A 15792-nucleotide genomic window follows, 5' to 3' on the forward strand; every position below is an offset into this window, starting at 1 on the left:
TTGAACGAAGCATAGAGGATCATATGAAAGGAAGAAGGAAACAGAAAGAAATGCTTGCTCACAAAAGATATGTATTATTATTTTTTTTTTTTTTTTAATATATTTATTAGCCCATTTTTTCCAAATGTTTCTAACACATTATATTTATTTATGGTATTATGGGGCTTTTAGAACAGTTTTGATGAGAACAGACCATTCAGTCCAACAAAACTTGTCAATCCTATTCATGTAATTTCTCCATAATAGCCTCATTTTGAAGGCCCCCAAATACTACTACAACAACATTTATTTATATAGCAAATTTTCATACAAAAAGTAGCTCAAAGTGCTTTACATAATAAAGAATAGAAAAATAAAAGACACAGTAATAAAAATCAACATTAATTAACATAGAATAAGAGTAAGGTCCAATGGCCAGGGTGGACGAAAAAAACAAACAAAAAAAAAACTCCAGACGGCTGGAGAAAAAAATTAAATCTGTAGGGATTCCAGACCATTAGACTGCCCAGTGGGTTACTATACCATTAGATAACTTAATCCATGTGCCTATGGCTCTGTGTGAACAAAAAAACTTCAAACATTTGTGCAGAATTTAAACGTAACTAGCTTTGGTCTGTGTCCCGATGTTCTTGTTGAAGAACCGATTTTTACTTCTGGGATCCACTTTACTAATTCACCCTGTGCAAATTCACTACTTAACTTTAAATATATTGCACATAATCATAAAGAGAAGAGCCAAAAAATTAAAATATTTTGAAGATTTTATAGCATAAAAATGAAAAAAGTAAATAATAACAGCTGAGTTTGTAAAAAGCTGATGGAAGACTAACTAAACTTTTTTTCATTTACAAATGCATGCTCACACAGTCAAGGCTGGACTCTGTATTGACAAAATATTTTGAACAAATTATCAGCAGGTATTAAAGTGCCTTTGTGAGTTTACAAGATTTTTCTACAGATATATGGTGCATGTATAGGACTAAAAGCAAAAATAGGCAAGAAGCGGCGATCTAGTCCCATTTCGTTATCTCGCCTCCTGTTTATAAAGTTTACCTACATTAAGAATTATTAGAAAACTAGCAAAATACCCGCGCTTCGCAGCGGAGAAGTAGTGAGTTAAAGAAGTTATGAAAAAGAAAAGGAAACATTTTGAAAATAACGTAACATGATTGTCAATGTAATTGTTTTGTCACTGTTGTGAGTGATGAGTGTTGTTGTCATATATATATATATATATATATATATTTACACACACACACATAAACATATATATATATATACATATCTATACATATATACATATATACATACATATATATCTACATATATACACATACATATACACACACACATAAATCCATACACACATACATACATACACATACATATCTACATATATACACACACAGCTATTTCGTATCAGTGCAATACGCTGCATTTGTTAAAACGGATGACTCCCGCTCTTACGTGCAAGTCTGCGTGGATATTATGAACTATCGTATTTGTTCAAGTTCTATTTAAATTTTAAATAGAAGGAATTTTTATTTAGTCGACAGAAATATCTTTGGTAGGAATGGTAAAAACAGACAGGAATATTATTCGTGAATAAATCAACTCAAACCTTAAACAACTTATAATATTTTGCTCTCCATAAAAATATATCCTGTCTAAATTATACAAGTTAGAAATAAAGTAAGCGTTAAAAGAACAAACATTCAAATTTCTTTACTCTTATGTAATTTTATATAAAAAATAAACTTAGATTTTAAATATCCCAAAAGATTTTGCTCTCCATAAAAATATATCCTGTCAAAATTATACAAATTCAAATATGAACATGCTGCATAACAAAACCTGGAAATATAAATAAAATGTGTTCCTTTCAGCAATAACAAATCAAATCATTCAGTTGTCTTTGCTCATATGTCATTTTAGAGCTGGACGCCTGGCATCTTTTTGGCCACAAGTTCGTTTCTGTTTGGTGTGAGGTTCTGTGTTGTGGAGATTCTCAGGATGGATTGCAGGTGCTCATCAGTGAGGCGACTCCTGTGTGCTGTTTTGTTAGTCTTTATCACTGAGAAGAGCTTCTCACACAGATATGTGCTACCAAACATGCACAAGGTTCGAGCCGCATGTAGACGGACTTTTTTTGTTCTTCAAAGTCACCAAAGCGCCGTGCAAACTCAGTGCGCATGCGCTCAGTTTATCAGCAAAGCGCGATTTGGGAACACCGTAGTGACGACTTGGTTTAACATTACTTGGCAACAGGGAAAGTGGGGCAAGGTGCACTGGTGCATTTGTGTCTCCCATAAAAGCAGCTTCACTTGAAATCACTTTGTGATTGTGCACGGGTTAAAACGTCCGCTGAAGTGTCAGATTCTTATTTAATTATGCTGCTTTCTGTATCTTCTGCATTGCATTCAGGTTACCCTGATGTTTTATCTCATAGTGCCGTCTTAGATTAAATTCTGTAATTACAGCCACATTAGCTCCACAAATGAGACACACGGGTTCAGTAAACATATACTCAGCCTCCCATCGGTTTTTAAAGGCTCTATTTTCAGAATCAACTTTTCTCTTCAGCATCGTGTGAGCTAGCTTCGCAATAACTTGTTCGGCAAGGTGGCTGAAGCGCTGCATTATGGGATCTGTAGTTTATTGTGTTACCAGCGCTTCATATACCGGGCTTTAATAACAATAATACAGTATATAAAATGATCTCGGGCGGATATAATTACGCCGGGCGGATGTGGCCCGGCCCTTGAGTTTGACACATATGGACTAAATAGAACTTGAAAAGATATATTTTTTCAAATGTGATCGCGCAATTCAAATAGAGTTGACGCACTACAGCCTGCATCCTCCCTCGCTGTTACTTTTTACCGTTCATCTAATGAATACACTGAGTATGGCTTTACCAAAACAATCATTGATGGTGAATAAAGTATCCATTATTCGAGTATGTAGATCGGCATATATATATATATACATATATATATATATATATATATATATATATATATGCATATATAGATATACCGCGTCGCAGCGGAGAAGTAGTGTGTTAAAAAGCTAGAAAAGAAAAGGGAACATTTTAAAAATAACGTAACATGACTGTCAATATACAGTATTTGTTTTGTGAGTGTTACTGAGTGTTGCTGTCATCAAGGATTTGATTATCATTATTTCTTTCAATCAGGTTTGTATTTGTAGGATGTGTTGTGTTCAAGTTACATTCCGTGTTTGTCAATCGTTGTAAAGATGACAGGTTTCATTCATCGATTCATTTCTTACTGCATCAATAAACAGCTCGTCTTCTTCTTTATCTGAGACCTGACACACTGCATGCACGGGTTTTTTTTACACTGTCTTCCTTTATCGGGACATTGACTTTTTCCACCGTGTGCTTTGTTTCCGCAGTAGCTGGATTTATGAATATGCTTATCAGGCGCTTCATATTTTTGCTGCCTTTTCAATTGTGTAATTCGGTTTTGTTCAGCTCTTTGGAACTGTTGCTTTTATCTGTGCACTGCGTCAGTTCACGTGAGCCGCTCGGTGTACATGCATCGAAGGTTCCCAGCTGTGCTGGTGCCATCTCGTGCTATGTCCATGGCTGTATTTAATGTTACCTTAGTCCTGGCACTTAAAACTTTCTCTCGCAGTTTCGCTGAGTTTGTGTCAAACACCACCCTGACCATCTCATCTTCCTCTCCATAAGCACAGTCCTTCACCCGTGAATATTTAGTGGGAGTTTGCTATTGGATTGCCGCTGACGGACGGCCTTATATGGGCAGGCACTAAATTACAAACGCCAGCAGCAGCCTGTCTATGAACTTAATTTAAAGTGTAGGTTTACATCGTGCTTTGTTTCCGAAGTAGCAGAACTCATCAATATGGTTGTATATGTCACTCGCTCGCTTCTTATTGTTTCGCTGCCTTCTCAATTATATAATGCATGTTTTCTTCAGCGCTTTTTTGAGGTCTTCCTGGTTTTCTATGTACTGCGTGATTACGTGGGATGCGTGATGATGTCACACGAAACTTCTCCCCCACGGCGTTCAAGCTCATCTCCATTACAGTAAATGGAGAAAAACAGCTTCCAGTTATGACCATTACGCGTAGAATTTCGATATAAAACCTGCCCAACTTTTGTAAGGAAGCTGTAAGGAATGAACCTGCCAAATTTCAGCCTTCCACCCACACGGGAAGTTGGAGAATTAGTGATGAGTCAGTGAGTGAGTGAGTGAGTGAGTGAGTGAGTGAGTGAGTGAGTGAGTGAGTGAGGGCTTTGCCTTTTATTAGTATAGAAGACTTCTGGAAATTTGTGCAGTTTGTTATATAATAAAAACGTAATATGGAGCTAGTGTTATTTTAAACCTTACTTAAAAAGGAGTACAGAATTAAGCAGTGAAGGGGTCTCATTTTTAGATGTGACCAAAGAAGTGTTAAAACTTAATTAGTTTTTTCAGAAGTTCTCCCATATATGATTTCTGTCTTTTTCTGTTGGTAATGAGAAAAGTTAGTTGCCATGAAATGCTTGAGACCAAAAGTATGAAAAACAGCAAACTGAAGAGTTAACTTACAGAAATTTCTGGGTCAGAAAGTTCATCTAAAAGTTTTCGAGCATCCACGACAGCCTGGTACAGCCGAAGATTCTTACCATCAGAAGCCACAAAGCAAGCACTTGCAGAATTGCAGTATGTACCTAAAATAAAAATTGATGAATCTAGTTAAATTGTAGTAATTAAAACAACATAATGGCTACTGGTAATTAAAAAGGTCAAGAAAAAGTTAAATAGATTGCTATTATTTTAAGTATTATAATAATATAAAGAGAACTATTACAGGACAACATGTCAACTGCTTCTGGGTAGGAAAGAAACATGCTGTTGAAGATTTAAATGCATAAATGGTGGCTTAGTGTCTACAAGAATACAGAAACCACCTGCAGAAATGACACAAATCAGCAGAGATGTGAAAACTATAACAACAGTATATGGCAGCACATTCATCATCTGCTTTACTATTGGTGTGCAAAACCACAATCAATCAGTCAATCAATAAATAACGAGAAACTCACCGAGGCAATAACTTGGTATTAATGTTGGAAGCCAGGCAACATTGGAAAATGCAGAGGTATGAAGAGAATTTATTCTTGCTAACTCAGAAACACCCCCAGTGCATGACAAAGGTCCAATATGATCAACACGCCAAAGGATCAGTTCACTATATATTGCATTAGGGTCATGGAAGGTTCGAGTTGCTGCATTCTTTAGCTGTGCTTTTGAAAGTCCCCTTAATGGCTTTACAGTCTGCAACATTCGCTTCTCTTTTTCCAAATCCCAGTCTTCTTCTAACTCTGGTGTTAACAAGGCATTGTGATGTGAAGAAGTCAGCAATAATGGAAGTACAGTATGGCAAGCCAAGTCGTTTAGATGAAAGCGATGTCCACAATATCTAAACTTGTGGGTAACCATTAAGACTGAGGAGAAGGCAGACTTCTCTGCAAATGTAACAGCCCACTGATTCAGGGATCCATCGATGTGTTTGGAAACCATCATCACTGCAGGGCTATTTACAGTTGCCACCAATGGTCCAGTTCGTGAGTTGATCACATTCGTTGTTGATGCACTTTGAGGAATGGTTTTACTTATCTTCTTCTTTTGTGGACTGGTTTCAACTGAATCTTTCTCAGGAAATGTACAGGCATACATCATAATATTCTTGCTTAAAGAATTGGCATCACCAGTGGGAAAAGCAACAGGAATTCGAGAAGAAAATGAAACCTTTTTTAAACAAAAAAAAAGATCAGACATGTTTTAATCACTGGAAGGTTAAAAATATTCAATGAAAGATGAAGCAATGAAGAAGGGGCCGGGATAGGTCAATATATTTAACTCTAAATAACTAAGAAAAGAGGGGTATGCAGAAAGTATTCTGTGTACACTGGATCTAGAGAGTATAATAAAGAAAAGAGGTAATGCATAATATACCTGAACCTGCCTGAAGATTCCTGGAATATATTCGTCTAAATATTTCACATGCCACACTAAAAATGATCCATCAATAGGATGTATTGTAAACAGCATGTCTGGGTTTTTGTTCCACTCTGTAATAAGCATTTCCATTTTGCGATCAAGCAGCACAGTAGGGAGTGGGACACTAGTACTTGAACCTGGAGATGATGCTTTTGTACTTCCTTCCTGCTCAGCTTCTTCGTGCTCCGATGAACCTTTATCTGATGCATCATCTAAATCTATGAAATACAAAAAATATTGAAATGCATGTAATATGACCAACCCAACTTCAAATACATACACCAAACAGCATTGAAGGATTTTTAAAGTATAGAAACCCAGGAAAGGCCTATACAAAACTAGCTGTGTAAGGCCATGCTGTAAAAAGCCCGGGATCGTAGAAACTATTGAAATCGTCAGGAAAAAAAAAATGAAACGTAGAGATGTCAGGTAATTGAAAGGAACTAATTTGGGCATCTCTCTCCTAGGAGGATTCATTTTGCCGACATGCTTGCATCGCTTGTGCATTAGCGGCGGAAGGAAAAGTAAAACAGACACCATTTTGCCGATGTTAGCGGCTAAGTGACTTTGTCTTTCTTCTGAGGTTTAGTCTTGCTGAAGTGCTGGCCTCGCTTATGTTATTAATGGCTAAGCAAGTTCTCTGTTTCCTAGGAGGTGGAGCCCTTACCCCGACTCCACCTCTTACTTCCGGGCCGGACAGACACACACTCTTCCACGTGTAGATATTTATATATAAGATTATGCCAGACACCAGGTGAAAACATTAGACCCCTTTAGTTTTCCTATCAGGCATACATTGCTCAGAACAACAGCATATGTAACACAAGGCCTACTTTTATTTAGACAAAGTGGTTGTTTAAGGATCAAATACTGCATGTAATTATAAGAATCATGTTTGACTTCTAAAGAGATTTTTTTAATTACTGCTGGGATACGAGCTAAGGTTAATGCCCCTTCAGTGTCTTGGATTTCTGACTACTTCAAGGGTAGATGACAATTTATGAGGCTATAGAGCATAGTGTCAGAGTGGATGTGTGAGCTTGAAATTCTCTGGTCATTCTTTACCAGGCTGCAGAACTGCAATTCCCTGTATTTTTTTATACTTTATTGTCCCATTCTCATTAAGATCTAGATCTGGGGTGCCCACACTTTTTCGGCTTGCGAGCTACTTTTAAAATGACCAGGTCGAAATGATCTACCTACATAAAAAATGATATATGCTGTGTGTGTATATATATATATATATATACAGTGGTGTGAAAAACTATTTGCCCCCTTCCTGATTTCTTATTCTTTTGCATGTTTGTCACACAAAATGTTTCTGATCATCAAACACATTTAACCATTAGTCAAATATAACACAAGTAAACACAAAATGCAGTTTTTAAATGATGGTTTTTATTATTTAGGGAGAAAAAATCCAAACCTACATGGCCCTGTGTGAAAAAGTAATTGCCCCCTGAACCTATTAACTGGTTCGGCCACCCTTAGCAGCAATAACTGCAATCAAGCGTTTGCGATAACTTGCAATGAGTCTTTTACAGCGCTCTGGAGGAATTTTGGCCCACTCATCTTTGCAGAATTGTTGTAATTCAGCTTTATTTGAGGGTTTTCTAGCATGAACCACCTTTTTAAGGTCATGCCATAGCATCTCAATTAGATTCAGGTCAGGACTTTGACTTGGCCACTCCAAAGTCTTCATTTTGTTTTTCTTAAGCCATTAAGAGGTGGATTTGCTGGTGTGTTTTGGGTCATTGTCCTGTTGCAGCACCCAAGATCGCTTCAGCTTGAGTTGACGAACAGATGGCCGGACATTCTCCTTCAGGATTTTTTGGTAGACAGTAGAATTCATGGTTCCATCTATCACAGCAAGCCTTCCAGGTCCTGAAGCAGCAAAACAACCCCAGACCATCACACTACCACCACCATATTTTACTGTTGGTATGATGTTCTTTTTCTGAAATGCTGTGTTCCTTTTACGCCAGATGTAACAGGACATTTGCCTTCCAAAAAGTTCAACTTTTGTCTCATCAGTCCACAAGGTATTTAGATGACAATTTATGAGGCTATAGAGCATAGTGTCAGAGTGGATGACCAGCAAATTTCATGTGCAATGGAAAACCCTAGTAACTGCCATTTTGTTTTCTTTCAAAATTGATTTTGTTTGGTTTTTGGAGTTACTAGGTCTTTCCTGAGGTTATAAGGTAGTGGTGATGGCCAAATATGTCTTCATTCTGGTCATAGCACGATGGAAGAAGTTTATATGTACACAATATTTTACATACTGCAAGACAAAAACCTAGCAACTCTACTGACCAAGGAGGAAAGACTGCCTACCAATGGAAACGTTGGAATACATCACGTGATTTCAATGCTGCAACTATGTGATTTAAATGGCAGGTGTTGTTGATTCAAGAAAAAAAACAAAAAACAATATTGTGTATGTGAAGCTCAGGAAAAATAAAATCTAGCGATCGTTAATTATAGGGCCGACATCATTTTCTCAATTTGCTGAAAACTTGAAAGATGTGACATACTAGGTTTTTCCATAGTTGCTGAGAAATCTATGGCCATGTGCTGTTCTGTGTTCATCCTGAACACATCAGACTTTCCACACAGTAATGGGACATGATATCAGAGGATGTTTTTGAATAACTCTGCAATTATGGATTGTATAATGAGAGAGCAAAGGAATACACAGGCTTGGTGTGCGAGTTTGTTGAGTCATGCAGGCAAGGCCAGGTAAGAGCCAATACTAGCAAAACCAAGGAGATGATGATGATGAACTTGAGGAAGAGAAAAGCTTCCCTGACTCTGGCCTTCATCTACAGAGTGGAATTTGAGATGTCCCAGATACACTGAGTAAGCACCTTGAGGTATGATATGGACAGAAATTTGAATTCAGCTGCAAACAATGAAATTGCAAAAGAATACTATCAGGGTTGATTGTATTTCTGGAGGATGCACTGGTTCCTTGGTGTGGGCAGAACATTTCTGTTTATTTCTTTTTATCCATTTGTAGTTCCAAGGGTAATCCCTTACAGAGCGTTATTTTGGACCAGTAGCATGATATTAGGAGGTTTCAACAGCATTAAAAACACAATCTGGAAGGCTGGCTCTGTTCTGGAGACTTACTTCACCTTTCTGTTCTTAGATGAGAGAAGTGGAGCATGCTGCTGTAATCCATTCAATTCAATCTCTGATGTGTTACGCATTCAGAGAATTCATTTTGCACAAAACATTTGCAAAAATCTATTGTTTAAGCTGTTCCCTTCCTTAAGCTTGAAATTCTCTGGTCATTCTCTACCAGGCTGCAGAACTGCAATTCCCTGTATTTTTTTATACTTTATTGTCCCATTCTCATTAAGATCTAGATCAGGGGTGCCCACACTTTTTCAGCTTGCGAGATACTTTTAAAATGACCAGGTCGAAATGATCTACCTACATAAAAAATGATATATACTGTGTATATATATATATATATATATATATATATATATATATACACACACACACACACACACAGTACTGTGCAAAAGTTTTAGGCAGGTGTGAAAAAATGCTGTAAACAAAGAATGCTTTCAAAAATGAAAGTGTTGAGCATTTATTTTCATCAATCAACAAAATGCAGTGAATGAACAAAACAGAAATCTAAATGAAATCAATATCTGGTGTGTCCACCCTTTGCCTTCAAAACAGCATCAATTCTTCTTGGTACACTTGCACACAGTTTTTGAAGGAACTCGGCTGGTAGGTTGTTCCAAACATCTTGGGGAACTAACCACAGATCTTCCGTGGATGTAGGCTTCCTCACATCCTTCTGTCTCTTCACGTAATCCGAGACACACTCGATGATGTTGAGATCAGGGCTCTGTGGGGGCCATACCATCACTTCCAGGACTTCTTGTTCTTCTTTACGCTGAAGATAGTTCTTAATGACTTTGGCTGTATGTTTGGGGTCATTGTCCTGCTGCAGAATAAATTTGGGGCCAATCATACGCCTCCCTGATGGTATTGCATGATGGATATGTATCTGCCTGTATTTCTCAGCATTGAGAACACCATTAATCCTGAGCAAATCTCCAACTTCATTTGCAGAAATGCAGCCCCAAACGTTCAAGGAACCTCCACCATGCTTCACTGGTGCCTGCAGACACTCATTATTGTACCGCTCTCCAGCCCTTCGACAAACAAACTGCCTTCTGCTACAGCCAAATATTTCAAATTGTGATTCATCAGTACAGAGCACCTGCTGCCATTTTTCTTCACCCCAGTTTCTATGTTTCCGTGCATACTTGAGTCGCTTGGCCTTGTTTCCACATCGGAGATATGGCTTTTTGGCAGCAACTCTTCCATGAAGACCACTTCTGGCCAGACTTCTCCGGACAGTAGATGGGTGTACCTGGGTCCCACTGGTTTCTGCCAGCTCTGAGCTGATGGCACTGCTGGACATCTTCCGATTTCGAAGGGTAATAAGCTTGATGTGTCTTTCATCTGCTGCACTAAGTTTCCTTGGCCGACCACTGCGTCTACGATCCTCAACGTTGCCCGTTTCTTTGTGCTTCTTCAAAAAAACTTGAACAGCACATCTTGAAACCCCAGTCCTTGTGTCTTGTTGCTGTGCTCAATCTTTCCATGACATGAAACTGTCTTCCACAACCTCACCTTGGTAGCAGAGTATGGCTCTTCCTCACCCAGCTTTAAGCCTCCTACACAGCCGTTTCTGTTTCAGTTAATGACTGTGTTTCAACCTACGTGTGACATTGATGATCATTAGCACCTGTTTGGTATAATTGGTTGATCGTACACCTGACTATAATCCTACAAAATCCCTGACTTTGTGCAAGTGTAACTATAAGAATTGATGCTGGTTTGAAGGCAAAAGGTAGTAACACCAAATATTGATTTGATTTAGATTTTTCTATTGTTAGCTCACTTTGCATTTTTTATCAACAATCATTATTTATATTTCTGAAAGCATTCTTTCTTTACAGCATTTTTTTCACACCTGCCTAAAACTTTTGCACAGTACTTTATACATAAAATATATGGTTTCGTACCTTGCATAACTGAATAACCTTTATGTCACAATAACAATTCAATACATTTATGGTCACTACAGTATTTAGATTTAATAATCTTTATGTGGGAAAAGGCTGACTCGTATAAATAAGTAGAGCCAAATTATGCAGACAAGGAGCTTTTGAATTCAGCCGAGTGAAAAATGATGGCTGTCTGATTAACTGCGATTTTAGTTCCTTCTCCTTTCTCTTTCTCAGATCACTTTTCAGAAGGAAGTCAGTTTCGTAGTTTTTATGAACAGTTCGAAAGTGCCTTTCCACATTTTCCTTCTTTGGAATAGCAATGATAGATTGACAGATCAGACAAACGCACTTCGATTGTGACATTGTGAGAAAAAAATCCTCTTTCAATTCCACATCAAGCCCATACCCTCCCCAAACAATTTTTTTAAAATCCTTTATTTAGTCGATATAAATTGGAAGGCTAACTAGATCACTTAGACAGTCGGAGTTTTGCAGTAGCGCACGCGTTTGACCGTGCGTGCGGGATGACCAGTGTGTTAGAAGAAAATAGATCTTAGGCTGGCCGCCCTGTATGTCAATCAAGTGGCAAATGCCATAGGGAGGATATATGATAGACTAACATTTAAAAAAAATTTTTTTTGAATGCAACACGATCTATCTGTACTACCTTTCCGATCTACCAGTCAATCGCGATTGACGCATTGGGCACCCCTGATCTAGAGACTGTAATGTGCAGCAATCCCAAGGAAGGCAGCTTCAGAAAAGACATCTAACAACCAACGCGCCTCTTATGGTCAGATTCACTTGGATTAAACATTTTGACCATTCTAATATTCAGTTGAACAGTAACTTAAAACTTTTTCCATGTCTACATGCTGCATACACATTCAGTGTGTGTATTGTACTGAAAAAAATGTGGTCACGTGATTGGCTGTTTGGAGGATCACTATAGCAGTCAAAGATAAAAATGCAATAAAGACTTGTACTCAGACATATCAGACACAAGTTGAAAACTGCACTAAAGTGACCCCCACTAAAGAAAAGCATTTTTTCACACTGAGATCGACTGATGTATATAATGTGTTTCCAACCACTATATGCATCATATTACTTGGTGAACCTTCAACATGTACCTGTAATTTGAAACCATGAAATAAATAATAGCTGATAAGAAATGTTGAGCTGAATGATCTATTCTCATTAGAATATTTCTCATTTGCCTTAGGCAACTACATAAACAGTATTTCCACAGCTTACGACTTCTGCTTGAAAACAAAAATCTTATAATTCTGCTCCACACTTACATACAGTACATTAAATTCAGTACAAAAATATGAAATACGGTAATGCATAAAAAATAATAGTACAATGTCACTAATGCTTTGTTCTCAAAGAGTAAAGGCTTCCAAAACATATGGAAGCTAGACAAGATACAGAAGATACCACCATGTACTTGTCTTTGGATTGCCTTCCTACTGCTGTATGTCAAAAGCAAAGAAAATGTAGACGAATGATTATAGGCTAATATAGATAAATTATATAACCACTACATTACACTTTAGCAATTCAATAAAACATTTAATTAAAATGGCAATGTTATTTTGTTTGCATTTAGGATAATAAGTACTCGTTAAGATGCAACTTTTACAAGTAGCATTAACCTTCACCCCATTAACATACAATTAAAAAATGTAACAATATAATTCCAATATAAACTTTTGTATATCCTAAACTTTTTCCTTTTTAATGCTATATTTCTTATAAGAACACTGCCATGCTCTGAAGAGAGTTCTTCTCAAAATCAAGACCAAACAGACAAAATCCCACCTCCTTCCATGCTTCTTGCCTTTCCATCTCCAATCACCATTGTCTTTCCTGGAATTGTTTCCATTAAAATCAGATTTAACTATTAAAGCAATTAATGATGATTAATTAGCATCTCTTACATTTTAACACCAAAATGAACGTTAAACATTCTCTTATTCAATTTCATTTCTGTTTCAATGAAGTCCTGTATATTTGTCAAATAAAGCTCCCAACACTAACTGACAGCTGCAAACACGTAAACAACTTCTTACATTTCATGTCTATAAACCTTTACACAATAAAATAAACGTTTAAGTTATTTACCAAGGTCAAATTTCATGTGTAAGCCTTCATGATCAAGCTCTTCACATGCATGCTCGAGCTGCTGGTCAGAGATCTTCCTAAGCTGCTGCATAAATAAATCCATTGAAGAGGTGAAACTGAGATCCTTATTGTTAAGCCAGTGGATAACAAAACCACCATTTCCTTCATCAAATGTAAAAGGTGTTCCAGTCAACAAAGAAGGTATATCTAAAAAAAAAAAAAAGTTCATAAATTCAAAATAAGTTAGTTTCAAGATCTAGAACTATTTTCATCAAGATGTTTTTTACCCCAGCATACTTAAAACAACATATTGAGAATTTTAATGAAATATATTATAAAAAAATGATAAAGTGAAATTAGAAAAAAATCTAATTATGGTTGAAATGACTTTTAAAAATGTGTTATTTTAAAAAGATATATGTTCAAATTGACATTTTTTTCAAATTCACCATGTTCAGGTTAAAGTTTGGGCAACTAATTTTATTATTTTTAAGGCATACTAGTGAAATATTAACGTTAAAAAAAACAAAACAGGGTTAGATATCAGGAAGTCCAAACTTCTAATCACACACATGCTCTTTGTTCTTGTTTCATAATGTAATGACAAAGTATTCTTGATGTCTGGTGAAGACACAAATGCATTACCAAATGATTCTTGGCTCAAGCAAGTGCTCCTTCCTAGCTCTTTATAAAAATTATGAAAAGAAAAAAAAAATCAATTACATTACCTGTATTGGGGTTGATACTTGCTGCAATGTGAAAATGGCAAAGTGCATTAGCGTGATGAGAAATGTGTCTATGAACTTCATGGGAACCAAGCTGGCTTGGCAAAACCTCTGTATGCGCTACAAGGGCAGAAGATCTTCTGCGACCTCTTCTCAGATGCTTAAAGTGGTGGATTGTCTGCAGAATACAATATTGGCCATAAATTAACTCTCAAAATTCACTGTTTTTTGTATTCAGCTGTAAGGTGGCTAAATATGCAGTAAACAAAAAGATTTTGTTTTCACTAGTTAACATAAATACTGCCAACCACAGAAATAACTATTGATAAAAACTGTACCTTTCAACACCTATTCATTTACTTCAAAATCCTCAAAATCACAAACAATCTTGATAACAGGTTGCTGAACAAATTGGGTGAATATATAAAATAAATTACACAGTTAACAAATATTATATACTAGCCAACCCGCGGCGTAGCATACGCCACATAATTATTTATTGATGGGTGAACACTTCCTGAAAGACAGTTATCCAAATGGAGTGGGTTTGAGGATACGACTGTGAGGGAATGAAAAGATGGAACTCTGGAGAGAGCAACATACAATTGTCCGTGACTGAAAACTGGTTTTGGCAGATACAGTACAGGCATATCTTTTTGAAAATTTGGCTCTGTGCCTTATTAATTGTCATTGCAAAGGCCAATCTAACCGGAAATTGTCTGCATGTAAAAGTAAAAGGCAAATTTGAATCTGATGGGGTCAGAGAAATCCGGGGAATAAGGACAGATTGTGAGGTAGCAGCTGCAATAGTTTTACACTCCAGTACATTGCGTTGAATGCTGGTAACAGTCAGGTGGGCGGACAGGTGGGCAAGCCAACAAAAACACTATGCTCTTAGTATGGTATGAATCAGGTTTTTGTAGACAAAGGTTTTCCTTGTTCCTGCAGGACCATCTAAGAAGAAGCATGTTTGTCGTGGATGGGAATCGCTGTATGCAGCGTGTAAAACGGTTTGAGAGGCTGGAAGCGGGAGGAGGGTTAGAGCTGGCCGGCAGGGCTCTGTCATGCATATCCCTATCCCATGGTCTCTGTCTTGCGTGCCATGGTCGACTTAGTATATAGAAAAGCAGTCACAACCGAAAAGAACAATGAAAAGTCAACATGGCTCAGAGGTGCACGTGGACTGTAGCAGAGACGAAAGCGACTGAGGCTGTGTTTGGTGAGGTGTTGCATGCGGGCACATGAGCAGGCAGTGTGCATGCCTCGAGAGTGAGGGTGGACGCGGGAGGAAGGTTAGACTTGGCAGGCAGGGCTCTGTCGTGCGTATCCCAGGTCGCGGGAGGTGGGTTAGAGTTGGCGGGCAGGGCTCTGTCGTACGTATCCCATGGTCTCTGTCAGCTGCTTAGTGAATTTATATTTTTATATATATATATATATATATATACACACACACACACAAACACATTATATATACTGTACACATACATATGTTTATGTGTGTGTATATATATATATATATATATATACACATAAAAATAGACTTTTTGACCAACACTCTCAAAACCTATTGATCCACTCCCCACCCTGTACCCCCACCCCCTAATTTGCTATATATTGACTTTGATTTCTGCATGTCTAATTATTTTCATCTGATCATGACACCTAATAGGTTATCGAAATCTTAGGAATAAAAAATTATTTTAAGATACGTGATTCATTTTCTCCCTTTGTGGATTCAAAGACCTTCACTGTTTTTTTATATATATATATATATACCATCTCCTGGTATCTCCTCCACGCTTTTGAGACTATGCTGGGAGACACATCCTGGAGGAGCAACCTGAATTGGCTGCA

At 37.4% G+C, this 15792-nt stretch overlaps 1 protein-coding gene across 4 annotated transcripts in view; it reads right to left on the reverse strand.

The window, feature by feature from the left end:
- The window catches only part of dmxl2 (Dmx-like 2), a 142611-nt gene that overhangs the window by 71442 nt on the left and 55377 nt on the right, over nucleotides 1–15792 (reverse strand). For all 4 annotated transcript variants that reach the window (XM_039770331.1, XM_039770328.1, XM_039770329.1 and 1 more), the window contains exons 9-13: nucleotides 13942–14116; nucleotides 13214–13420; nucleotides 5994–6256; nucleotides 5081–5786; nucleotides 4584–4705 (exon numbers count right to left, since the gene is read on the reverse strand). In XM_039770331.1, coding sequence (XP_039626265.1) covers nucleotides 4584–4705; nucleotides 5081–5786; nucleotides 5994–6256; nucleotides 13214–13420; nucleotides 13942–14116 — 1473 coding nt within the window. The remainder of the gene's footprint in view (nucleotides 1–4583; nucleotides 4706–5080; nucleotides 5787–5993; nucleotides 6257–13213; nucleotides 13421–13941; nucleotides 14117–15792) is intronic.

The sequence above is a fragment of the Polypterus senegalus genome, chromosome 12 (genome assembly GCF_016835505.1).
Source record: "Polypterus senegalus isolate Bchr_013 chromosome 12, ASM1683550v1, whole genome shotgun sequence".
Taxonomy (NCBI): domain Eukaryota; kingdom Metazoa; phylum Chordata; class Cladistia; order Polypteriformes; family Polypteridae; genus Polypterus; species Polypterus senegalus.